This window comes from Pygocentrus nattereri, chromosome 1, assembly GCF_015220715.1.
Source record: "Pygocentrus nattereri isolate fPygNat1 chromosome 1, fPygNat1.pri, whole genome shotgun sequence".
Classification (NCBI taxonomy): Eukaryota; Metazoa; Chordata; class Actinopteri; order Characiformes; family Serrasalmidae; genus Pygocentrus; species Pygocentrus nattereri.
Genome location: NC_051211.1, coordinates 21,879,574 through 21,905,085, shown reverse-complemented (window position 1 = coordinate 21,905,085; position 25,512 = coordinate 21,879,574). Strand labels below are relative to the sequence as shown.

Below are 25,512 nucleotides of genomic sequence, written 5' to 3'. Positions count from 1 at the left end.
GGCTGCTGTGTGTGTGCGTTCGGCTTGTGTGCTAGCGTTAGCGTTGTTATTTTGGCGTGGTTGTAGCCGATAGCAACCAGTGTAGCTCCCGCAATAAAGGCGACGACTGTTCATTGCAACGTCTCTCGACCATCCTTCAACACGTCCGGCAGGACGTTACAGTACGCTATCACTCGCTCTTGACCCCCCTGAACCTGAGATTACATTACATTACATTACATTACATTTAGTAGATGCTTTTATCCAAAGCGACTTACAAATAATGAGGTACATAGAACAAACATAGTCAGGCCTTAAAGGAGGGCAAGAAGGAGATGAGGTTGGTAGTGGTTAGATTGCAAGAGGCAATTAGTGCAAGTGCTCCCTGAAGAGCTCTGTCTTCAGGAGTTTCTTAAAAATAGCGAGGGACGCCCCTGCTCTGACAGTGGAAGGTAGCTTGTTCCACCATTGGGGAATCAAGTATGAGAACAGTCTCGATTGCTTTGTGTGAATGTTTGGCAAAGCTAAGCAACGTTCATTGGAGGATCGCAGCGGCAGTGCTGTAAGCCTTTAGGAGCGAGTGCAGGTAGGAAGGAGCCTGCTCTGTTAACACCTCTGTTAACCAGTAGAGCTCAATGAGCAGTGGGGTGACATGCGCCCATTTTGGTTGGTTAAAGACCAGACACGCTGCAGTGTTCTGAACCATCTTCAGTGGTTTTACAACACAGACCGGGAGGCTCGTTAGTATGGCATTGCAGTAGTCGAGGCGTGAGATGACCACTGCTTGTACCAAGAGTTGGGTGGCTTGTAGATAGCACTGCCCCGATACCACACCCACTAGCATCAGTGTCCACAACAAAACCATCCACCCACCTGAGGGAGCTTTTGCATAGGAGCTGCACACAACACGTCGCGGAGATGCCGAAATGCTGGAACACTGGAATGCTGCGCCTTTCTCCGTCAACCGGTGGAGGGGAGCTGCGATGTCCGTGAACCCTTGTAGGCCAATGCCGGACAGACTGCACTTTTCCCGGATCAGTAGCCACTCCGTCTTCGCTGACCACATGGCCCAGGAACTGCACTTTGCGCTGGAGGAGGAGGCATTTCTTGGGATGCAGACATCAGTTACTGACCTCAGCACGGTGTCGGTGGGGTCCCATTCCACAACGGCATTCTCTTGGAGCAGGTGCAGAGTGCCCGGCCGGATGATTGACACGGTAGAGCTGGTATCCACCAGGGCTGTGACTGGAACGCCCTGTATGGTGCACTTGAGCCAGAGTCCGTGTCTTGTGCCCAGCCTCCCCACCACCAGTTCTCGCTCAAGGGTGTTGGCTGTCAGGGGCACCCCACCCCTCCCTGTTCTCATTTCCCGCCGGCTCTGGGGCGCGACACTGGCTGGCCTTGTGTCCGCGTTTTTTTACAGCGCCAGCATCGGATGGGGCTTCCACCAGCGGCTCTTGCTGGAACTAGCGCTGAGTGAACTTGACACGCTAATGGTTCGTCCTCCTCCTCTACGTCGACTTGGTAGCAGGCGGCAGGTCTTGCATCCTTCAGGATGAGCTCCGCACTCTCTGCTTCCTCCACCGCTTGGCTGAGTGAGGTGACTTTGCTCAGCCTGACGTGCCGCTGCAGGCTAACGCGAGCTTGTCCCACACGCTGGCCGAGAAATCTGGGTAGGCTTATCTCACCATTGTGCGAAGCTCGACGGCGAGGACACCCGGTCTTTCTCCCTTTCCGCGCCTTCCACTTCTGACACCATTGTGACGACCAGCCGGTACACTCAGAGACAGAAAACATGCTCATAGCCAAAAGTGGTCTTTATTTGGGTTACTGCTCACTTACTGCATTCAAACTGCACAGAGCATGAAACCAGAACCCCCTAAGCTGGGGGAAACCGCACCCAGGCCATCGAACTAGCTACACTTCTGCAAGAGGGTGAAGACGGCAACAGCCACATTTGCATGGCCCCTCCTACTCAGACTGGGGGGCCGCTACGTGACCAATCGCAAGAAACCCCATGCTCGCCACAATATTTTGGATGTAATACACTTCTGAAAAGTATAACAGCTCATATATAATAGAAAAAAAGTTGTGTTTAGTTATCTTTTTTTCCACCTACATGTAAAACTTATCACTAAAGGCATCTAAGTGTGCTCAAAGTTACATAAATACCCCATCTATAAAAAGCCTGACTTCTTTCAGATAAAAGTCCCTCTTCCATCGGATAAATCGCAACTAAAGATGACAAAAATGTACAATTTCATGATACAAAATTTCCATCTTACTCCAACTATTATCCCCACCCTACCCCCCAGACATTCTATGGAAACCATAAAACCTGTTTTCTTATTTTCACTTTCTGGTTTACCTTCCTTTCTACGTCAAACCACCATTACCCTTGTTGCTATAAATTCATACTTTGCTTGTAAATTCACACTCTGCTTAGAGACTTTGGCATCCACAACTACAGGTATGTACTTTAGTTGACAAATTTCATGCCAACTGCAGCAGTTACTATAAATACATAACTACACAGTAAAATGTTTTTTTTTTTTTTAACTGACAAACCATTTTTATACTGCATAACAGTTACAACCAAAAATCCTATTGCAGCTAGATAAAGCAATCTCAGGACTACTTATATTTATTGCAGTGTAATAATTCATTTAACTTTGTTTATGCAGCATTTTTTATATAATAAAAAAGTGCTTCCCAGTGTATGTAAATAAACAGAGTATGGTTAAAAAACTTTATGAAAAATTTTCATAACCAACATAAATAAATAGATTTTCTACTGCTAGTAAAAGTTGGTCATTGCTTAATAATAATAGGTAAATAGGGAAAAAGAGGACTGCAAGTGTTTTGTTTTGTTTTCCTACAAGAAAACATTATTATTGCACTGACATTGTCTGTCATTCTAACATGAAATGATATAGGGTGTACCAGCCAATAGCAGATTTTTTGATAAATGCACTAGGGGATACTCATGAAAGATACATACTTTGCATTTTCTTTTCTTGACAAGTTTATGAAATGTAATTATTTTAAAGCATAATATAGTATTTAATTTTAATATATTTTATCCCAATATGCTATACACAATATACTATTCACTATAATATTGTATACCATACTACTGGCAATAAAACAGCATAAAAAACCAGAGAACATTTAATCAAAATCTGAATGATTTCTCAAATTTTAAAGGAAACAAGCTCATTTGATTATTTTATCTGTATTCTTGTATACATCATTCTGTTCTTCCTTACATTGCCACAGGCTTCTCTGCACCACTCCAAATAGAGGCATCAATAAGGTAGGCTAACACTAGCAGCCTTATATTTGTACCTATTCTTCTTTGGCTGATCTTGTAAACAACCCTGTAAAAGGTGGAACAGAGAAGAAATTGATTTGAAGTGTTTGGGCTTTGAATTGGTGGAAAATATTGATTATATTCATCTAAATGAAATATTTGTTCTTCATTGAAAATACTTATTTGAGTTCATTGTTATCACATAAAATATTATTTTTGTTAATCTGGCAAATCATTTGCTGTTAATGAAAAAAAAACTCATTACCTCAGAAAAACATTGCAAATGATATATCTCTATTGTAAATGAGCAAGTAATAAAGTAATAGAAACTATAAAATATCAAAGAAAACAGTCATAGATACTATACTTGTCGCTTTAACTGACCTATGTCATAAGGTCCTCTCTTTCTTATACATGTACATATGTGTACTTCCTTGTTATGTCTTAGTAAGTCAATACCTGTGTTGAAAAACAGCTCAGATGCGAATCAGTTGTGACTGGCCGGTTTACACACATTCAAGAGTTTATCTCTATATCCATTATTATTTTGTTGTCTAAACTAAAATTTGTGATTAAGCAAATTGGTATGCAATTTTTTCATGTTAAGTGTCAGATATTTATAACTGTGTAACTGTTGTGTAACAAAGTATGCAAGAATTTGTAGATTTGGCCACAGAAATACAGTTTTATTAAAAGGCTAAGACTGAGAGAAAACAGTGCTGTGAAAACAACACTATCCAAATTAAAAAAGTCAAAAATAGATGGAGACACGTAACTAGGCACAGCAGTTCATTTTAAGCCAAAACTCTACAGTGAATACAGAAATTCAGCAGAAACATCTCAAAATGTATTTATTCCTTCAAAACATCAACACTATATACGAATAGTTTATTAATCAGAGGATACTTGTTTCAGAAAAACTCACATATGTTGGCATTAAGCAAGATCCAGTATTTTACAGTTTGTAAGCATTTGCAAGCTGAGCTGCACAAATACGTTTTGAGTACTTAAAGCTGCCTATATGTAGTGGCATTCATGAGAGTCTCTTAAAAAAGAAAGGTGTTATTAACTTTTCAGGCAACAAGTGGCAATCATCAAGTTTCCTACCCTCCACATGACATGGAATAAGTCACTTCAGTTTGCTGAGACTCTCTAGTTTTCAGTAACACTTCAGTTTAGGGGGATATTATGATGCCCTTTTTGCTTTTAGCCATGAATAGTAGTTAAAGTGGATTAAGAATTTGCCAGAGCACTTGTTGTGTAATTATACATAGCCTTGTGCCTTGTGCCTATACCCTGCTGTTGGGTCTATATTATATGCTTATTTACTTTTGATTTCTATCACTATTGTGATAATACAGTTACTAAAAATAAATAGCAACATAAAAAGTACTTCACTTGAAATAAAGTACTATGATTTAATTGCACCAAAAAAGTATTCAGCATGTTTTTAGAATAGCAGATTAAAAAATTGCCTGATGTTACTTAAAATTGAATAATCCAGGTTGTGTTACTTCAGTAAAGTCCTGACAGCTGCAATCAAGAGAACATCTGAAAATATGCTTGATTGCATTATTTTTTAGCCTTATTGTCTGTGTTATGGACATTGTAAAGGGCATTATCTATAAAGGGCACTGGAGTCTATAACACTAACTATAAGGGTATTCATACAATGAACATACCTTAAGTAAACTCATGCCATTGTTATCTCATTGGTCTCTAAACCAACAATTTTGTACAACGATCTGCAAAACATTTCAATTCCTCTCCTGTATGTATATAAAATAACTAATCTGATAAATCTAAGACCCTGTTTCAATCATTTTTGACCTGCACTCACATCCACATTACAGAAGTCATCACTTACAGCACAAGAGGAAGAGCCATGCATGCAAAAAATGCGAAATGTTTTTGAGAGGGTTGGAGATAACGTACAGAAAACTTTAGTAATTGCTTAATTATTTCATATGTTACCAGTCTAAAGCTCAAAAGCCAGAGTCTGTTATTTAATGGTATTTAATTGCATTAGTGGGTAACACACCAGTGAATCCACCATTAACACTGAACACATCTTCAAGCAAAATATGCTGATTTTCAGATGCCACCCTTTTCAAGAATATCCAAGTCCATGATTTATGAATTCTGAAGTCAACCCTCTAAGGCTCATATAATAAACTTCAGTTGAGCAAATACAGTAAAGAGGTGACCCCTAAGGTGGCACATATATGTTGTTCTCTTCTTTATGATGCTCTTTTTTTATACATTGTTTTCATAGATGGACCAAGACAAAAAAACAAAAAGGTATTTGTATCAATTATTATTATTACAATTCTAGAAGACGATCTACTAAAACACTCACATTTTTATCTGTGCATGTATCAATTAAATATATGAACTGTTTTATCTGTTCTTGTCTAATGTATCTAGCAGTGAGGTCAGAATTGGTTACTCTCTGAATGAAGCTGAGAAGCAGCATGTGTCCAGAAGAAGACAGACTGTTTTACAGTGCCTGAAGCAGCATGGTATATCTTGCAGTGAGGTAAATCATATTCTTCTACATGTAAAACTTTTAGGGCTGTATTTTCATGATTATAGCTCAAGTGAAAAAATAGGGTGTAGGGCTTTGTTTTTAGTGTAGTTTAACCAAGTTTAATACAGCAAACCAATGGCTCTATTTTCATGCCAGTGCAAGTGCAATCTAACAGTGTAAGGCCAGCATATTATTATTTTGGTTGAACGCACGCCCCTTCACACTCATCTGCTTCTTTAATGGTTAGAAATGATAGGAAATGTTATTTTTTCATCTCAAAAGTACCAAACATGTCCATCCCAGACATCTGATAAACTGATCTTCAATTGGACAGGCCACTCTTTGGATCAGCTTTGAATAAAGGAATTTCATTTGCTCCCCCACCCACCCTAGATACTTTTGCAACTAAAGTTCTACAGCATTAAACTGAAACACTTGATCCATTAAAAATAGTTCCTGAAAGTACATTTCTCCCTTGGAGTCAACACTGCATCCATTAACATGTCACTCACAGGAGGCAAAGTTACATGCATTTGCAATTGCTTTTATTAACACATTCAGGACAGTAAACTGTCCAGGTCAACAGCCAACAAACATGAAAATGCAGATATCCAAATTCAAAAATGATAAAGGGGAAAAAGCTATAGTCTAACATAACACTTCTTTAAACTTATTGAGGGCATGTGAAAGATTATTTGTATGAATGAATGGGTGGCCTTATATTCATTGGCTAATAACAAAGAAATAGATTCACAGGCTCAAAAGTAACTAGATAGTTGTCAAATAAGCAGTTTCATGGCATGGGGTGACCTGTGTCCTCTTTATTTCATGACAAGTTAAGGAGCGGTAATGATCGGTTTAGAATTGATTCCAAGAATTGAATATGGTAGTAGCTCATGGAAACTCTCAATATGAGGTCCAGAGAGGTGTCAATGCAAGTGAAGGGGGGGGCATCATTAGTCTGAAAAAAACAAACCTATCAGAGAGATAGAAGAAACATGATCTCATGACCTTTTCAACACTCAGCATTTGGCACAACTTTATCTGCTTGCCTGATGATTCTCCTGTGAGGATTAAAGGAATGATAGAGCAAGAGAATCATTAGGATGTTCAAAAAGGATTAGGCTCAACTGAAAAACATGGAGTACTCAGCATCTGCAATATTGCCCCTACTTTTTAGGAATTATAGGTGTGACACCATGCACTGCTTTTCGTGAAGATTACAGTCTTAAGAAGACTATTACTTTTCTTAGCATGCAAACCATGTTTTTTCGGTGGTGGCATTATTGTTCCTACATACCAGTACCACTCATTGGTCAACTACATGGTCCAAGTATGCCTTGAATGAAGTGGCAACAATTGAGGCAGCTCAAACTCAAGAGGAAGTTGGAAAACCTCTTATTTGGGCAATTTTAAGAACTCTCTTAAGACATTTGGTGGATAACTTGAGCGAAGCGGTTATCGGATATTTTGATCAATCAACTTGTAACTTTATCATTAGTTATGTTTGTGTGGCAGTTACTTTCAGCACCAAGAATCCGTTAAATTAATCCAGTTGTAGGAAGTATTCCACAGTGGAAGTTCTTGGTGATTAGTGGAACATTCAGATGTGATATTGTTTTCATTGCTAACACCAGTGCTGTTGATATGACAGCCAGAGAGTCCCTACATGCTGACAATCTCACTTGGGTTTGAGTGAGCTTGATAAACCAGATTCATGAAGACTAAAATTACAACAAAGGCCAAAACAAATATAATGAGATGAAGTATCTGAACTATTTATTCTGAATTGAATCAATAAGAACATTTAAAATTCGTCCCAATTCCTCATAAAATAGTCCTGTATGTCCTTCTGCTAAATGTCCTGAATCTAATAGTTATCTTACTGCCCTACCTGTCATTAACTCAAAAGGCATTTCATTTAATGAAGTGTGTATTACATTGAGTATTACATGGATCAATACAATTTGCAAGCTCAGAATTTTCTGTTCAGCTGTTGTAAGTACTTTTTTTATGAATTAGTTACAACTTCTATTTTGTTACTAGATGTACTTAACAAAGCATCAAAGATCACACAGTAATGACCAGAAACACTAATGTCAGACCCTGAAACATTGTGGACCTAACTGTATTGGCTTTAAGTTCAGAGTCTGCCGTGGCATAGGCGGGTGTTACTGGGCAACTTGCAAATCTGTGAAGGCACCACTAACACTGAACATATTTTACACTAACATGCTATACTGAAAAAGTGGTAGATACAATGTTTACATCTTTGTCACCTGTACCTGTAAGCAGTTCTTCTCTAGCACATAGGCATATATTTACTGAAGCAGTTTGGTAGTACTTGCCATTATCTTATAACTTACAAGCATTAAAAATTGAAATGTACCTACTAGGTCACACATTAGTTGCTCAGACCTTGTATACTAAACTTGAAAATTTTAAATACAAGCATTTACAAGTATTATAATAAGTTAAATAATTAAAACCCATGACATAAAGTGCTACCAATTCGTTTCTGATGAATGGTGTATTTTACTGTCCTTTTAATAATAATGTTTCTAGCATTAAAATAAACATATGTTTAAAATCTTTAAATAAATATATGTTTAAAATGTTGTGTATTTTGTAGGAAGGCTGTGATCTTCCATCATTGGGAAAATATCACAATCAATAGCACTCAAGTTGCTTTTAAGGGAATGAGAGAAGTTGATCTGATTGGCTGTCTCTACAGCCAATGTAAGCATTCCTTTTTATAATGTTTCTTGTTGATCTGTTTACAGTTGCACTACTCTGCGCTGTGTTAGAGTCTGCTCTGAGAAAGAGTCTGGTCAGAAAAATACCAAAACTATATCTGTCACTCCCACCTGTGACAGCATCACAAAACGTATGTTTCCTCTTGTGCTATGACTATGCTTTAGATCCAAGAAGGTGGTAGCACATTTTAGACCAAATTGAGTTATAAAACACCCTTATGCTGGGGGGGAGGGGGTTGAGTGTCACTGTTATGCCACTCTACCCAAAAAGTATTACCACCAAAATACCAAACAGGTGTAAATGGACATGCTTTCAACCAAATTAGTAATATGTAGGCCTTATGCTATTAGAATGCACTTACACAGGCACAGAAATAGAGCCCTTGGTTTGCTATATTATGCTTTCCTACACTACACTAAACTATACAGTTCTGTTTTTCCTTTGTGGATAATTATTTCTTTCAGTCTTAAATATTATGTAAATGAAAGTGCATCATAAATATAGTGGCATCCATTAAGAAGAGGTGTGGCCCAGAGGCATCCTTGAACAACAATTGCTTTTTAGTAGTAACCAGGGGCGTCGCCTGGGGTGGGCTTCCGGGGCTTCAGCCCCGAATGATTATCCAGTAGCCCCGAACCTTTTCGCTCAGCTGTACTATTAATGAGGAGGCCAATGCTGCTGTGAGAATAGGAAATCTCTTAACGCCAATCATAGTGCCGCTTCAAGGATAAAGTTCCGCCTTTCAGGAGAAACAGCCAATCAGCTTGCTGGTTTTGCGGGCGCGGAGGAGAGCCACATGTGCTCTAGCCATTTTTGGCAGCAGGTTGCATGTAGCTGACGGTGAAAGAAAGTGGATATACGGCGTTTTTTCAAGGAGAAAGGTAACGGTAGTTAACTATGTAAACTGTGATGACATTGTTTGTGGAGCTGTCTGATAGCTGGTTAAAAACACACGTCTCCGAATCAAAACACACAGATCAAACCCACTGTGTGCTTAATAAAATGCAGCTTGTCACTAGTCAGCTTCGGAATTAGTTAGATCCTTTAGAAAAGCTCTTTAGGTCACCAACAGTCATTCTGCAGAATTTGTGCACCCTTTGTTAAATTTTAAATCTGTTGAATAAAAAAATATAACTCCATATTATAGTGTTAAACATTATATATCAGGGTACGTATTTAAAAAAAAAAAAAATATATATATATATATATATATATATATATATATATATAATTAATTGGGCAGAGCCCCGGATCTTTACATACCCAGGCAACGCCCCTGGTAGTAACACAAGACAAAACTGAATCTTTACAGCACAAAGACAGTAACACATTCCACACACACTTCAGTGACATAGCAGAGATGAAGATGTTGCTGTTTTGTATAGTGTTTAGGATTTGTGTTTTGTTAATGGCAGGATGAGGTGCCTAACATTGCAGTGCTGGGCTCTGGTGGTGGTTTGAGAGCGATGGTTGGGCTGCTGGGATCACTGAGCCAGCTGGAAGAAGAGGGACTACTGGACTGCATCATGTACCTGAGTGGAGTTTCAGGATCTACCTGGTACTGATACAGAACATATAAGATATTTCAATTACTCTTACAGATCCATACATTTAGACTAAATAAAATTAGTTCTGCATATGTAGCTGGGGTGTCTGTGCATCTCCAGGGCTGGTCTTTGCAGTAGGCAGAAGCCCAGAGGCTTAAAAATGAAAAAATAAAAAACAGGAAATTAAAACACACTCATCTGTTTTTGAAGGTGCATGTCTTCATTATATAAAGAACCAAACTGGTCCTCTGAACTGAAAACTCTGAAAAATAACATCATTCAAAGACTTTCGGGCACAAAGGTCAGTAAGAAGAAGATGGCTCAAAAACTAATGAAATACATGGAAAAGGACAACTTCAGCCTGACGGATGTGTGGACAGCACTGATTATATCTAACATGGTTAATGAGGTAAGAATCTCCAGCCCAAATGGTGCTTAAAATCTATCTGCTGCAGACAGAAACTATAACAAAATCAGAAGTATCCAATCACAAAAGAAAGAGGCAAAAAACTGCATATCTAGCTGTATGCAAATGTTTGGGTACCCCTAGTAAAAGTACATGTTTTGTTCTTTGTCTGCATGAAAATAAGTATACAGAGAATGTACTTCTGCACACGTTCATGCACAATTAATATTTATTTACTGAATATTTAGAATGTTACATATTTGGGGGGGAGACAAGCAAAATTATTGATCTTGGCAATAAGTGTAATTTTGAAAAGGCAGTACAAATGAAAATACATAAATAACAAATAAACAGAACATTGTAATTTTATCTGTGCAATGAACGGAATTAGACTTTCATCATTAGTATGATGGCTAAACCAAAAGGTCAAGCATAAGTCGAGTGTTATTACAGATGTGTCTTCCTTTCATGAAGCTTGACTGAGATGGAGCAATAAGCCCAGTAACAGTCTATTAGCAAAAAGAAATGCAAATAAGTTGGCATCATTTAGTTTTATGTGTATGAAAAAAAAAATACTATGACAAAAATTAGTAACTGGAAAATGCTGATTGCCTTTGTATTCATCCCCTGTGCTGTAGAAGTTCCAAATTTACACAGCTGAAAGATATAGCCCCAACAACGCCTCAATTTGTGCTTCATTACAAAACTTCAACATTGATGAATGAAACACCCCCTTAATTCAAGTACCATTGATCAGACTGTGAATCTGAGGGAAAACTATGAAAATGTAGGTGTTGCATCAGGTGTTGAAGCAAAAGCTGTTTTGGAAGCAAATGATTTCTCTATTAAGCATTAGTCTGACAGGGTTGAGTACTTATGTAAACAGCATTACTAATAAGATCTGCTGACAAATAACTAATTTTAGCTTGAAAATTTACTTTAAGAACATGTTGGTTGACAAAAATACTGGCCAGAAAAAGGGGCCTCGTTTACTAATTGTTCTTAAGAAGAATTTCTTCTTAAAACCCACTTGACATTCACCAATATTTGCTTATTTGTTGTTTGGTAAGAACAGATCTTAGCACCTTTCTCAAGTACAAATTTAAGAAAAAAGATATGAGTATGAGGCCCAATCTGTGTGTCATTTGTAATCCAGATGAATTTGATGATTTTTAAGGGGGGTGAATACTTTTGTAAGGCATTGTAAATATTTGCTGTATAGATATGCAACCTTTCCCTCTATTTCTTCAAAGACTACTGAGTTTAAATATATAATTTTCTCCATAAATATTAATAAAAATGCATTGTTTATTGTCATCCACCATGAGTAGTTCCCATTTGCTTTCGCCTAGCCACATTTTTTCCTGACTAATTAATTCAAAACAGATTAAAATCTCAAGTAGAGCTATGTGTTTCTTGTTGAAAATAAAAATCAACCCTTTTTTTGATGTAAGCATGAAAAACAGATTTCCATTTGTTTGTGTTGCATCAATCATTCTGGACTCTGGACCTGGCCCTTGTTCAACACCCTTGAGAAAAAGTACACAAATTAGCAGAAACAGCGATTCAAACGTAAAAGATTTAGCTCTAATAGCCAATCGAAGCAAAGCAGCACCCAGATCCATAAACTCTACAGTTTAGTAGCCTAATGTGTTCACACAGCATGCTAATGGTGCAGTTTTATTCATTTTACCAATCTCAGGCTTATTATTCAGTAACTTATAGTGACTTCAATGCAAATTTCCTAATCTATTCTGAAGTTATATACAACCCCAATTCCAATGAAGTTGGGACGTTGTGTAAAACATAAATAAAAACAGAATACAATGATTTGCAAATCCTTCTCAACCTATATTCAATTGAATACACTACAAAGACAAGATATTTAATGTTCAAACGGATAAACTTTTGTTTTTTTTGTAAATATTCACTCATTTTGAATTTGATGCCTGCAACACTTCATTGGAATTGGGGTTGTACTAGATAGACTAGAAAACCTTGTAGGGGTAACAGGAATAGCTTTTTTCCTGGTTCAGGTCCTACTTCATTGATCGCTATCAGTTTGTTAATGTAAAATGTGAATCATCTGTTCTTGCAAAAGTAAAGTATGGTGTTCCACAAGGCTCTGTTGTAGGACCTATATTATTCACAATATATATGCTACCACTGGGCACCATTATCAGTAAACACAGTATAAATTATCACTGCTCTGCTGATGACAACCAGTTTATATATATATATATATATATATATATATATATATATCAAGTGAACCGGATGATAAAATTAAACTTAGCAAGATTGAAGACTGTATAAAAGACATAAAAGACTGGATGTTGAGTAACGTTCCCCTACTTAACTCCTCTAATAGAGGATCTGCTTCTTGGTCCAAAAGCAGCTAGAAACAAACTGTCTAACTACACTGAAACTTAATTTCTCTGTTGCTTCAAGCTCATCTGTAAAAAAATCATTGGTGTCATGAAATGGGGTTGTAAATATTTCAAAGAATCTACCTTTCTTTCTTTGTTATGCTTGCAATATAATTTGTAATGAAGAACTTTGAATTAAATTAAAAAAATGTGAAATAGAAGCATTTCCACTAAACTTTTGGACCCCACTGTAGCATTCTGTATTTTCTGTATTTCACAGATAGATGAAGACAGTCTCTCAGTGCAGAGGAGCAACTACACCAATAACCCGTATCCCATTTACACTGTGATTGACAAGCAGTGTAAACATGATGGACTGGATCAAGGTAAATTTCAAGTGTGTGTCTTTGTGTGTGTGTGTGTGTGTGTGTGTGTGTGTAGTGTATAGGAAAAAAGAAAACTTACACAAACGTCCGTTTGTAGATGTCTGGTTTGAGATCACTCCAGATGAGTCAGGTTATTCTCTCTCTGGAGCTTTTGTGGATTCCTCCTGTTTGGGAAGTCAGTTTGAAAAAGGAAAGAAGATTAAAGACCAGCCTGAGATGGACATGCTGTACTTACAAGGTAATACAAATCATATGAAGAAAAAAAAATAGATATTATTTCTTAATTACCCCCCTTATTTTAGAGCCTCTCTCTGTCTCTTCATTTAATTGTCTACCAAAGGCCACTGAGTGCGTTTTATTTAATGCATAATAAAACATATTGTGTTATGGAAGGTTGGAACAAAACATACAGTGCATGCTTACAGACCCAGCAGTGCTCAACCACTAGTCATGTCAATCACTAAACCCTATTCAATCTAATAATAATTAACTAACAAACTAATAATAATGATTATTCTTTAAATTTCTAAGCATTAATGTTAGGAATAAAAGCAGTTAACTGCTGGAGCACTACAAGTCAACCAACCTCACATAAGGTAACTCTTTTTCAGGATAGTAAGCACAGAAAGTTTAATGCTTATTTGCTGCCATCAGACAGATCAAAGACTTCAAAGAAATTGATTCAAAAACTCAGTAATAATAAACTTCCATGGCATAGAATCTGAATTTGCCATCTGTACACACTGCTTCAAAATCTGATTAAACTGCTCAATTGTGCAATTTGCTGCTGGTTGGTACACTGACACTCTGTATTGCAAGAGGTGACATCCTTTATAGTGACATTTGAAGAGAAGTCAAATTCTGGCCACTTACTATAGTAATCTATGAAAGAAAGGGTATACTGGCAATCCTATGTATTTGTTTCAAAGAGCCCAACAATGTCAATGGCCAGCTTTCGCGATGGCTTTTCAGGAAAGGAAACTGGTTGGAGGGGAGCGGGCAGGGACACTAATGTTTGAGTTCATACGACTTAAAGGCAGATTAAACCAATTTGTCCAACTCAGGCAACCGGTAGTATTTTCAAAGCCACTGCTGCATATATACGATCCCTTGATGTGCTTCACTTGCCACTTCTCTGAACACTAAATAGTTTTTCACTGAGAGATTATTTTTTATAGATGAAAGGATGGAGCTAGTTCTAGGCACACAGCTTTGGATTTAGATGGCCAGCCTCTAGCGATATGTTGGAGCAGAGCAGACAGTTCAGTGCAAATTTGAAGCAGACTCAAAGCTGTTGACAATGCAGTGAGCAAAGCAGCGACAGTTGCAACCAATTCTGGTTAAACATCTATAGCATGGTTGTTGCTTGACTAAAAAATCCTCTGACCTTCTGTTCCAAAGCAGATTTTTGCATAAAGAGTCATGCAAAGGTATTTCTGTGTGTTAATATTTTAAATATTTTAACTGATGGGAACTATATTATACTGATGGGAACTATAATAAGGACCAATTATATTAGTTTTTTCAGCATCAGTACTGGTCTTCACTTTTTTTTTTAATTATTCACCCTTTTTTCCATTAAGACACAGCAATAGATGAATATTCCAAATACGGAGAAACTGTTTATAAACACCTGCTTTAACCTAGAACTTAAAGCACTGTAAAATAAAGAATTATCAAGGTCTCAGTGTTAATAAATTCTTTGCTCTTGTTCATATCTTTGGAATTTGTACAGGCCTGTGTGGGAGTGCGGCAGCTGATGAGCAAGAGATCTGCAAGGCAATAGAGGAATACATTAGTATGAACCTCTTTCTATTTAATAGTGTCCTTGTTTATTTATCTATTAAAGACTACTGAGTGTTAATGTATTTAATGGATAATAAATCAGGTTGTGTTATAGAAGTTTGGAACAAAACATATAACACAGAGCTGTATGGTAATTGAGTGTTGTTGACTTTATTAAGAGACCAAGAACAAAGCACCTGGTGGAACCATTGCTCCCCACAGTTATGGGTATTAAGGCATTATGGATATTCATTTTAGTATTGCAGAAGACTGGCATTAGGATGATTTATTAATTTGTTAATTGCTCATTATTAAAAACAGACAAGCTGTGTATTATTGAAAACACTGGCCCTCATTCACCAATATCATCCTGTTTTTTCTTAAATTTGTTCTTGAAAAAAGTCCTAAGAAAAAGTCTCAGATCTATGATGTGTTCTTAAAAAATTGTTCACACCTTTATGCTCTTGACTGTGTGAATTATGTTCCTACCTAAGAACAAATCCTATGTAAGAAGCACTTGTGAATGTCAGAATCTTCATGAAAATTGTATAAGTGGGTTTTAAGTAGAAATTCCTTCTTAAGAATGTTGGTGAATGAAGCCCATTGAATTTCAACAATAGTGTACATCTGTAACAGGACTTAACTGCACGTTGAGCAACTTACAGTTTAATCCTGATATAGTTCTACACAGTGGATAAGAGAACCAGCCACAAATGCGAATGTAATCAAAGTAACTGAAAATTTGGTAGATTCATTTCTATATTCCATTTTGCCAGATTCATGGAACATATTCAGATCCACAACAACAAAACGATGCCAAACCCTTTCTTTTAAATTTGGAGAACCAGAAATACAGAGCCATTTTCCTGAACCTGCACATCCTCAGGAAGGTAAGATTGAGTCTTACTGTCCATTGTTTTCATTGTTACTTTGAGATGGCACCCACACAGCTGTTTGACTCAGTCTGAATAAATATTTGATTGACACTTAGTACAAAAACTTAAACTGTGTGTACATTAGTAATTATAAATGAGTTCAGGTTGTAAACTTATGGTTCTTGTTCTTTAAATACAGCTGTCCATATGCTGAAATTACCTTATGACTCAGTTAGCTTATTATATCCACAAGTAACCAATATCACTCCAACTACCAGCTCAGTTATGTCATTTTTTTGTTTATTTTTGCCTAGAAGGGCAGGAGGATTGTGAAAAGCTCTTAGCACTCATGGGACTGTACGTGTCTGCCATGGCAAAGGAGGATCCTACAGAGTACATCAATATACTAGATGGCCTACTGAAAGGTTGTGTTCACCAACACATTACTTAATTACAAGATAACATGACGGTGTAACTATCCAAACATTTTATATAGTTTTTATATAATATTTGTATAGTTATTGTAATTATATATATATATATATATATATATATATATATATATATATATATATATATATATATATATATATATATATATGTCGTCTCTCTTAGATGATCAAAAAACAGAAAAACAAACAGGAGAGGTGGCTTCTTTGGGAACAAGAGAATCAAGAAGGACAATCTCCGAGACAGAGCTTGAGAAGTACACCGACCGTGTATGCAATTCTCTCTCGGACTTGTTTGATGAGAACAAGCCTGTGTCCAGTGAGTAGAACCCCACTCTTCATGCATTTTCAAAGCAAAGTTTTGATTGAGACAAATATTCTCATGGTGACTGTTGACAATATGTGTGTTTAAAGCATGTAGCTTCCATTCATGGCTATCATCTCCTGAAAACTGAAAGAACAACCTGGCTTGTTTTCTCACATGTTGCTTGTGTTACTTTAACAGGTACTGTTTTCTTGAATGGTGAGAAAGTGACAATGACTGCCAGTAAGTGCTCCTCTGAACCTCTGACTCCTTGATAGATGATAGAGGTACACAAAAAAGATAACTTTCCTGTGTGGTGTGAGCAGACATACTCAGCCACTATAAGAGATAATAATTCAATAGTAAATAGTTCTTTTTTAACTGCAACAGCAGCAATATCACAAGGATTTTTTTTCTATGTCCCTTTTATAGTGTGTGTTTCAGGTCTTTCGCTTAACCTACTCAGTCCTGAGACAGGACACTTTAAAACAAAATATGTTCTGAAACAATGTTCTCTGCTATGAATTAAATAACATTATTATTATTTTTTTCTTTTTTAGAGGGAAACATAATATTCACTGTCCAATACACACCTACACTCAAAAAATGGTTCTTTAAGGATTCATTAGTAAAGAATGTGGTTCTATATAAAACCTTGAACACTCAAAGAACCTTATGCATGATGAAAGGGTTTTCTGCATCATTAAATGGTTCTTCAGATTGATGGAGAACATTCTGCCGAGGGTTCTATATAGAACCTTTTTGGAAAGGGTTCCATATAGTACCAAAAAGGGTTCTTCTGTTGTTACAGGCTTGACAGTTTTAATGCTATATAGAACCCTTTTCATAAAGGGTTATAAAACGCACTCTCCATCAATAGAACTCTTTCACAATAAAGAACTCTTTAATCATCAAATGGTTCTTTGTATTTCTGGCTCTACAAAGAACCATTTTCTTTACTGAAAATCCCTTGAGGGACCATCTTTCTAAGTATGTATATTAGGTGCATGAAATGTGAGGTTTTGAAAAATGAACATATTTTTTACAACAAACATTGACTTCTTAACAAACGTGTGCTGTGTTTACTGTGTGCATAGTTGATGATAATAAATGTCATGTCATGTCAATTTTTCAAAATTCCATTAGCTTAAATGTAGCATCCAGAATACTAGATAGTACAATCCACTGATATCACTGAAAAAACAATATTATCCCCAATTTCATAGAACATCATCTACTGTCACTTCTACATACATAAGAGATTCCACTTAAAGTAAAGACATTGTGAATTAATGCATTTCGTAATACAGAAGTCTATTACAAAACCAAAGCATACTTTATTACACTGAGTCTAAATATACAGATTACTACACATTATCTTAAGTTGATCTCAATACTTGTGTATGTTAATGCATGTAACTTCCATTCAGTTACCATCTCCTGAAAACTGAAAGAACAACCTTATTTGTTTTCTCTCATGTTGTTTGTGTTGCTTTAACAGCTACTCATTGTTGGATTGTGAGCAGTACCAGTAAGTGCTACTCTAAACCTCTGAACCCTTGATAGACGATAGCACTATGTGAGGCAAGCTACTTTTGCTTTCCAGTGTGGTGAGCAGACATATCCAGCCTCCTTAAATAGGAGAAATGCGTCTGTGGACACATGGGTTGGTTTACAATGTTAAAATAAGAAAACAAAGTATCACTGATTTGAAACCCCACTGCTAAAGTATCCTTCCTCTGATCAAGTGAACTTATCTCCTACCAGTAAGCATTTATTTATTTATTTGTTTGTTTGTTTGTTTATTCACTTACACTATACTGGCAAAAGTATTTGCTCGTCTGCCTTCGAACACATATGAACTTGAGTGACACCCCATTCTTAATCCATAGGGTTTAATATGATGTCGGCCCACCCTTTGCAGCTATAACAGCTTCAACTCTTCTGTGAAGGCTTTCCACAAGGGTTAGGAGTGTGTTCATGAGAATTTTTGACCGTTCTTCCAGAAGTGCATTTGAGAGGTCAGATAGGCTTGGCTTGCAGTCTTCGCTGTAATTCATTGCAAAGGTGTTCTATCGGGTTGAGGTCAGGACTCTGTGCAGGCCAGTCAAGTTCTTTTACACCAAACTCGCTCATCTGTCTTTATGGACCTGCTTTTTGCACTGGTGCACAGTCAGTCCAGTCCAGTGGCGGCGCTTTACACCACTGTATTCAACCCTCTGCATTGCGCTTGGTGATGTAAGGCTTGGATGCAGCTGCTCAGCCATGGAAACCTATTCCATGAAGCTCTCTACACTGTTCTTGAGCTAATCTGAAGGTCATATAAAGTTTGGAGGTCTGTAACGATTGACACTGCAAAAAATTGGCGACCTCTGCACACTATGTGCCTTAGCATCCGCTGACCCTGCTCTGGAGAGCGAACTGCTGGCTGTGCAGCGAGTGAGTGGAGCTCGTTACTGTGATGTAGCAGCAAATAGCTTGCTAAGGAACTATAATTTGGCGGAAGGAATTGCTAACATTAAAACACATTAAACGATACGTTCAAATCAAATCAAATCAAATTTATTTGTAGCGCGTTTTTACAATGGATTTTGTCACAAAGCAGCTTCACAGAATTCCAGAAAAGACAAAGTTTTAACAAGACTGTAAAAACCCCCGGTGAGCAAGCCAGGGGCAACAGTGGCGAGGAAAAACTCCCTCAGAGCTGAGGAAGAAATCTTGGGAGGAACCAGGCTCACTAGGGGGGACCCATCCTCCTCTGGTCAAACTACCTACAAGTGATTATACTACTAATATTAATAGCAGTAGTATTAGTAGTAGGAATTGCTAGGAGTCTATGAAAATATCAGTGTAGGGTGGGCAGTCCAAGGTAGGTGGCGGTAGCTGGGGCGTGGGCAGCTGGTCTGAAGTGGGTAGCAGGAGGGTTCGACAATCAGTTCATTGGCCAGTTCATGGGCCAATTTATTAATTTCTTACTTTATTTGTTTAACTGTTGTATAAAAGAATAGAACACTCGAGGTTGTGTGTTATTGCGACCAAATCTCAGCCAGGATGTTATTTCGTGATAACACACTCTTGTGTTCTATTGCTTAATTATCTTAACTTCATCTCAATGTTTGTGTACATGGAAATGATTATCTGCTATTTTCTTTTTTACTTTTCACATGAAAAGGGACCTTCTGGAGGGACATGCATACAAAAAAGTATTCTGAAATACTTGGTGATTCAGATTGTCACGATTGGCTCCTCCCACTCCATGTGCTTTTTGTTTTGGTCTTCCATGTGCGTTTGTTTTGGTCCAGCCCCCTTGTTTCATGACTCCACCCCCTGATTGTCTCCACCTGTTTCGCGCCTATCCCTCGTTTACCCTGTTATTATTTAAGCCTTGTGTTTGCCCCTTGTCTTTGCTGGTCTTTGTTATCTGCTGTGTTGGTTGTACTGGTGTTGTTTGTATTGGTCTTTGTTTGTATGTTTGATTCTGGTTTATGTCACATCTACCCCCCGATATATCCGTGTTGGCTCTATGACCCTTGGACTATGACCCTGGATTTGCCCTTAAAATCTCGCTTATCTCAGCATGTGCATCTGCCTCCTCACTCCCTGTTACACTGAAACACTTTTATTTGGTAGGCAGCGAGCTTCTATTTTGCCAGCTGCCGTTTTTGTCTTTGTTTCTAAGATAATAAAAAATCTATTAAATGATTAACCAATGAAAGTACTGAGTTCTGTAGGAGCACAGAAAAGTGATTGTAGGGTGACACCTGTTTCTATAGCACTGCAATACATAGGAAAAAAAGTTGGAAGGAGGAGGTTAACATTCTCGAAATGAAACTGAAACTGACTGAAAACGCCCTTTAATGAGACCCACACTGGTCTGTTATTTCATCAGTCTCTGCAAAAGAATGTGAAGTGTAATTTTTCTTTGTGTTGCTATAGTTTCTTTGTTCTTTCATACAGCAACAATCGGAATGGTCCAAAATAAGTTTAAAAAAGAAAGTGATTTCACAGGGCTCTATATGTGTGTTTTTAGCCCTTGGTATCTCAGTTGATAGAAGTTTTGTCTGACTGTAGTATAGAATTAAGACAGAGAACAGCAGCAGGTCTGGGATAGATATCAGCTTTGTTGTGTTTTATTTTAATTCAGTTTTATTTTGTTAGGCAAATTGTTCCACGTTCTTAGAAAATGGATCTGGGGAAGAACATACAACTATCTCAACAACATGACAGGTAGGAAACTCATCATTGTTCAGTTTAATTTAACTATTAATTTAACTAATTACAGCTGGTTTGATTAATTTCAATACTTGGGTATTGGCTCATTTTGTTGGTGGTCACTCAGTTTAGTATTTAGAAGCTTTTTTCTTTTTTAAGCCACAGATGTTGTTGCCTACAAATGGATTACATCAGCAAAGGCTTTAAGGTGCAACAGTTATTGTTAATATGTGGAAAACATAAATAAATATTTTATAGCTGGTTTAGGTTCATCTTCAATTCAAATTGGCATTTATGTCAGGTTCATAAATGTCTGGATATAAAACAATATTATTTTAGCTATCTACCACAGCACATTGGCATCAAAACTGAATAATACGTATGAGCTGAAAGTAACAGATTTAAAGGTATTTACATCTAAATCAGGCAAATGGTGCAGGAATAACATCCATTTTCATTCACAGCCCGCAATCATTGGATGCACAAAAGTAATTGAACAATTGGCTGCTCTGCTTTTCCATGGCCAGGTGCATGGTATTCCCTTATTATTTCACTCACAAGTAAACAGCTAAAAGGCCTAGTTTTTTTTCAGTCTGGAATGTGCAAGAAGCATGATGAATCCTGAAGTATACAGTGCTACACTATCTTTTCAGATTCAGCCAAAAACTGTACAACATTGGATGGCACCTCACAGTGAAGATAGCCAAGAATCCCTCTTTTAGTACCATCTAATTGTCTCCAAATAAAACCACGGCGTGCAATATTAACTTGGAGTGGTTGGAGGAGTTGCTTAAGCAACACAAAAGAAGCAAAATGCTTGTTTTGCCATTTTGCTCTGCATTATTTGTAATGTGCATGACTTTTAAAGTGTCATTCAATAAATGTCAAACCACATAACTAACAGTTTAAAAATGCTAAACATTGCTGTGATCTAGAAGAGTGGTGCTGGTTTGCATTATCTGTTTGCATTATCTGTGAGCTCTGCTCACCACAGTTAAAGCACTGACTCAAGTTTAGATGATAGTGACTCCGTTTGGAGGGAGTCAAGCAGCTGATGTTGAAGGGACAGAAAGGCAAAATTAAACCTGCTTTTGGAGTTTGTCACCTAATATACAGTTAGCTTAGTGAGCAGACTACAGACCCAAGCATTGTCACACTTATAATATGGGCTTGATTCTGACTAACCAGTGACATAATATTAGATGATAAATTTCAAGTGAACAGAAAGCTGAAATTAAGTCTGTTCTGTGGTGTTATCAGGCCAAACTTCCAGTTGACTGATCAATGTTTAAACAACGCTAAAATGACTCATGCTTAAAGGACATCTGATAGCATGAAGTCGATTGACTGGGTAAAGGCCAAAGGAGCAATATGTAAAATGACACTGCATGTTGAATTTATACCGCACACAGTCTCTCCTCATCCTTCTTTAACACTTCTTTAACACTCTTCAACACTACAGTGACTCAGTATCAGCTCTTGAGGTATGAAGTGATATTATGAGACAGGATAAGCTGGGAGTAGTTAGCGTGCTAAGCACAGTAGAAATCTCTGCAACACAATACAAAGCTGTTCATTTCTTTACATTCCGTGGATAGTTTTCTTAATTTAGGAACGATTATACAAAAAATCTTACAAATTGGCCAATTTTCTGTGTCCTCTAGCCAGACTTTTTAGTTTTTCCCCCAAAAGCATTCCAGCTCTTTACAGTTTCTCCTGCTGCTTGTTCCTCTCCATCTCTCCTCCAGTTCCACTTCCTTTAAAGGTGCTCATGCTGCCAAAGCCAAACCAGCATCAGCTGGCTCTCATTAAGCGGCATGCGAGCATCTGAGCTAAGAGGAAAAGAGAGAACTCCACCTGTCTCCCATTGAAAACAAGTGGCACATAATAAAGTGCAACATACAACAACAGAGAACCCATATTATTGAGCAGCTGAAATGTTATATCAAGCAAGGATATGGGAAAAATCTGCTTTCACAACTACAGAAATTGATGTCCTCAGTTCCCAAACTATTACTGAATGTTGTTACAGGGAAGTGTGATATAACACAGTGTTAAACATGCAACATTCCAACGTTTTTGGAATGGAGTTTGTACTTTCATACTTTAATACTTTAAGGCTTTAAGCATTAACTTAAAAGTTGCAGTCAGTGTTTTCAGTTGTTGGGATTGAGAATAACAGATACAGGCTATAGGCACTGCATATAAACCAACAATGTGTTATGAACTTTTGAGCCAACCCAGACACGCACAGACACCTTTTTCCTTGGGCGTAAGTCTACTATTCTAACTATCCTAGAAACCTTTTACTCCAAATACAGCAGAAGAGAAGTGGAAAAATAACAATCAAAATAATTACAGAATAATTCAATGAAACTGTCTTATTAGCCTCATAAAGTGTCTGATTTTCTCATCAGTGGAAGGTGTTAACACCAATGTCCTTAAAGCAGAGAAGAGAGACTACATAGATGCTGGGGTATTACACAACTCACCCTATTTCTCAGTGCTGAGAAAAGAACGAGACATCGACCTCATCATTTCCCTTGACTTCAGTGCAGGAGATCCTTTTCAGGTAACACACACAAACGCACACACAACTTCTTTAAGTCACCTGCCAGTCACTGTGTTTTATATAAAATATATATATATATATATATATATATATATATATATATATATATATATATATATATATATATATATATATATATGTTGGAAGAAAACCTTGTACCTCCATTTTGGATGTTTTTCAGTTTGTGACATAATTTGAAAATGTATTTGTTCTTTACATTGTGTGTAAGTTTCATGATGAATGGACCAAAAGAAACAGCCTGAATTTACTTGAAAAAAAAGTCTGGTTCCATTGACTTACGTTACAAGTAAAGTAGTTTTTTTTCCTTCACCTGTAAAGTTCTCATTTTGGAGATACAAGATTTTCTTTCAGACAGCAGCGATATATATGTTCCTAAATTTGTGGGAGTTAGTGGTGAATACTGAATTGCTTCTTTTTTTGCAGACAGTGAACCAAACTGCTAAAACCTGCAAAGCCCTTCAAATCCCTTTCCCTGAAGTTGCTGTGACCTATGGAGGTAATACAGAACCAAAGGACTTCTATGTGTTTAAAGATGGCTCTAAAGCTCCAACTGTAATTCACATCCCTCTTTTCAATGGCGTAAACTGCAAAGGTAACTAACATATTGAAAATAAATATTCCTGTATATAATTAGTTGGTCACACTTTAATTTTATGGTCCCCTATAGATGATCTATAGATACTTAAATCATTAACAAAATATCTGCTGAGGGGGAGGTCTACGGATAGATTTGGGAGAATTCAACTTCACGTTCAGTTGCATTTAACAGATATTTAGTTGAATGTTACTCAAAGATATACTGGGCATGTATTTAGCATCTACAGTGGACCACCCAAATAAAGTGTTTCCATTAGTTTCACTGCAGTAATATTAAACAATGTATATTAAGACCTGGTGCCAGATTGTTTTATCAGTGGTGCTACAGAGATACTGAAATATTTGAAGGGAGTGCTGTTCCTATAACTGTTGCGGTGCTAGTTTTTAGTATGAGTTTGGGGATGTGGGTTAATGTGTCACACCCAATGTCACACTACACACAGAATAAGCAGTTCAGTAATCAGGAACACATCTAGCAGGAGAAAACTTTGTGTTCATTAGGACTCAGCCTTCAACTCTACATGCACCTTTGGAAAATGAAACATGTTTGCATTTAGCTAAATGCAAAGTGGCAAAGGTTGTAAAGCCCCTCCCATGTCACAAGATCATTTTAGAGCCTACAGGACAGTTAATAAAGAAGTGCATAGCTGAGGTGCAAAAAAGCTGCCAAATATCAATTATAATATGGCTGTCAATTCAATTTTAATATTCAAATTAAAGCCAAAATAGATTGTTGCTTCAATTACGTATAGTGAGTAATGGCAAAGAGTACTAATCTGACCTGGAATCATGTTCAACACTAAAGTACTATTATCATTGATTGACTTTTGCATCAGTTATTAAAAGTCCTTTTTCTTCTTAATCACTGGCTTAATTAATTTAATCATATCAATATTGAGATTTTTAAAGACATATTAAAGACTTTTAGTGACACAGTACAAAAAAACAGAGAGAATCTCTATAATGAATATGTATGGCATCCCTGGTTGTTGCATTCCACTTGTTGTGCTTTAATATATTATATTATAATATATAATATATTGACATATGACACATTAAATATCAGTATTTAAATACCAGTGTATATGAGTGTGACTTTACAGCAGCCCGCAGTGCCATGCTTGTGTATGTATATATATATATATATATATATATATATATATATATATATATATATATATAAATGATGTAACAGAAATGTAGCGGTGGTCTAAGCAGCCAGTCTCTGTTTCCTCAGGAGAAATGAAGAAATGGGAGGAAAAATATTCCACTTTTCAAACCAGCTACAGCCATTGTAAGATCACAGATCTTCTGCAGAAAGCTGGTTCAAACATCAAAAACAACAAAGACAACCTGCTGAAAGAGATTGAAAACATCATTAAAGAGAAGAAAACCTCCAATTCTGCATAA

At 37.0% G+C, this 25,512-nt stretch overlaps 1 protein-coding gene across 1 annotated transcript; it reads left to right on the top strand.

The window, feature by feature from the left end:
* The first annotated feature begins 905 nt into the window (after positions 1 to 905).
* On the top strand, positions 906 to 25,512 carry LOC108443835 (cytosolic phospholipase A2 gamma-like). Its single transcript, XM_037537936.1, has 11 exons — positions 906 to 1,517; positions 1,612 to 1,652; positions 5,720 to 5,831; positions 9,995 to 10,137; positions 10,337 to 10,535; positions 13,182 to 13,287; positions 13,385 to 13,525; positions 20,859 to 20,927; positions 23,330 to 23,484; positions 23,929 to 24,097; positions 25,340 to 25,512. The coding sequence occupies exons 1-11, from the start codon at positions 906 to 908 to the stop codon at positions 25,510 to 25,512; spliced, it is 1,920 nt and encodes a 639-aa protein (XP_037393833.1).

Excerpts from the sequence above, each read along its gene's own strand:
- LOC108443835 (XM_037537936.1), top strand. The coding sequence starts at position 906 with ATGCTGGAACACTGGAATGCTGCGCCTTTCTCCGTCAACCGGTGGAGG. Across the intron at positions 1,518-1,611 it reads GACTTGGTAGCAGGCGGCAG|GCTAACGCGAGCTTGTCCCA; the intron begins GTCTTGCATCCT and ends GTGCCGCTGCAG. Across the intron at positions 13,288-13,384 it reads ACATGATGGACTGGATCAAG|ATGTCTGGTTTGAGATCACT; the intron begins GTAAATTTCAAG and ends GTCCGTTTGTAG.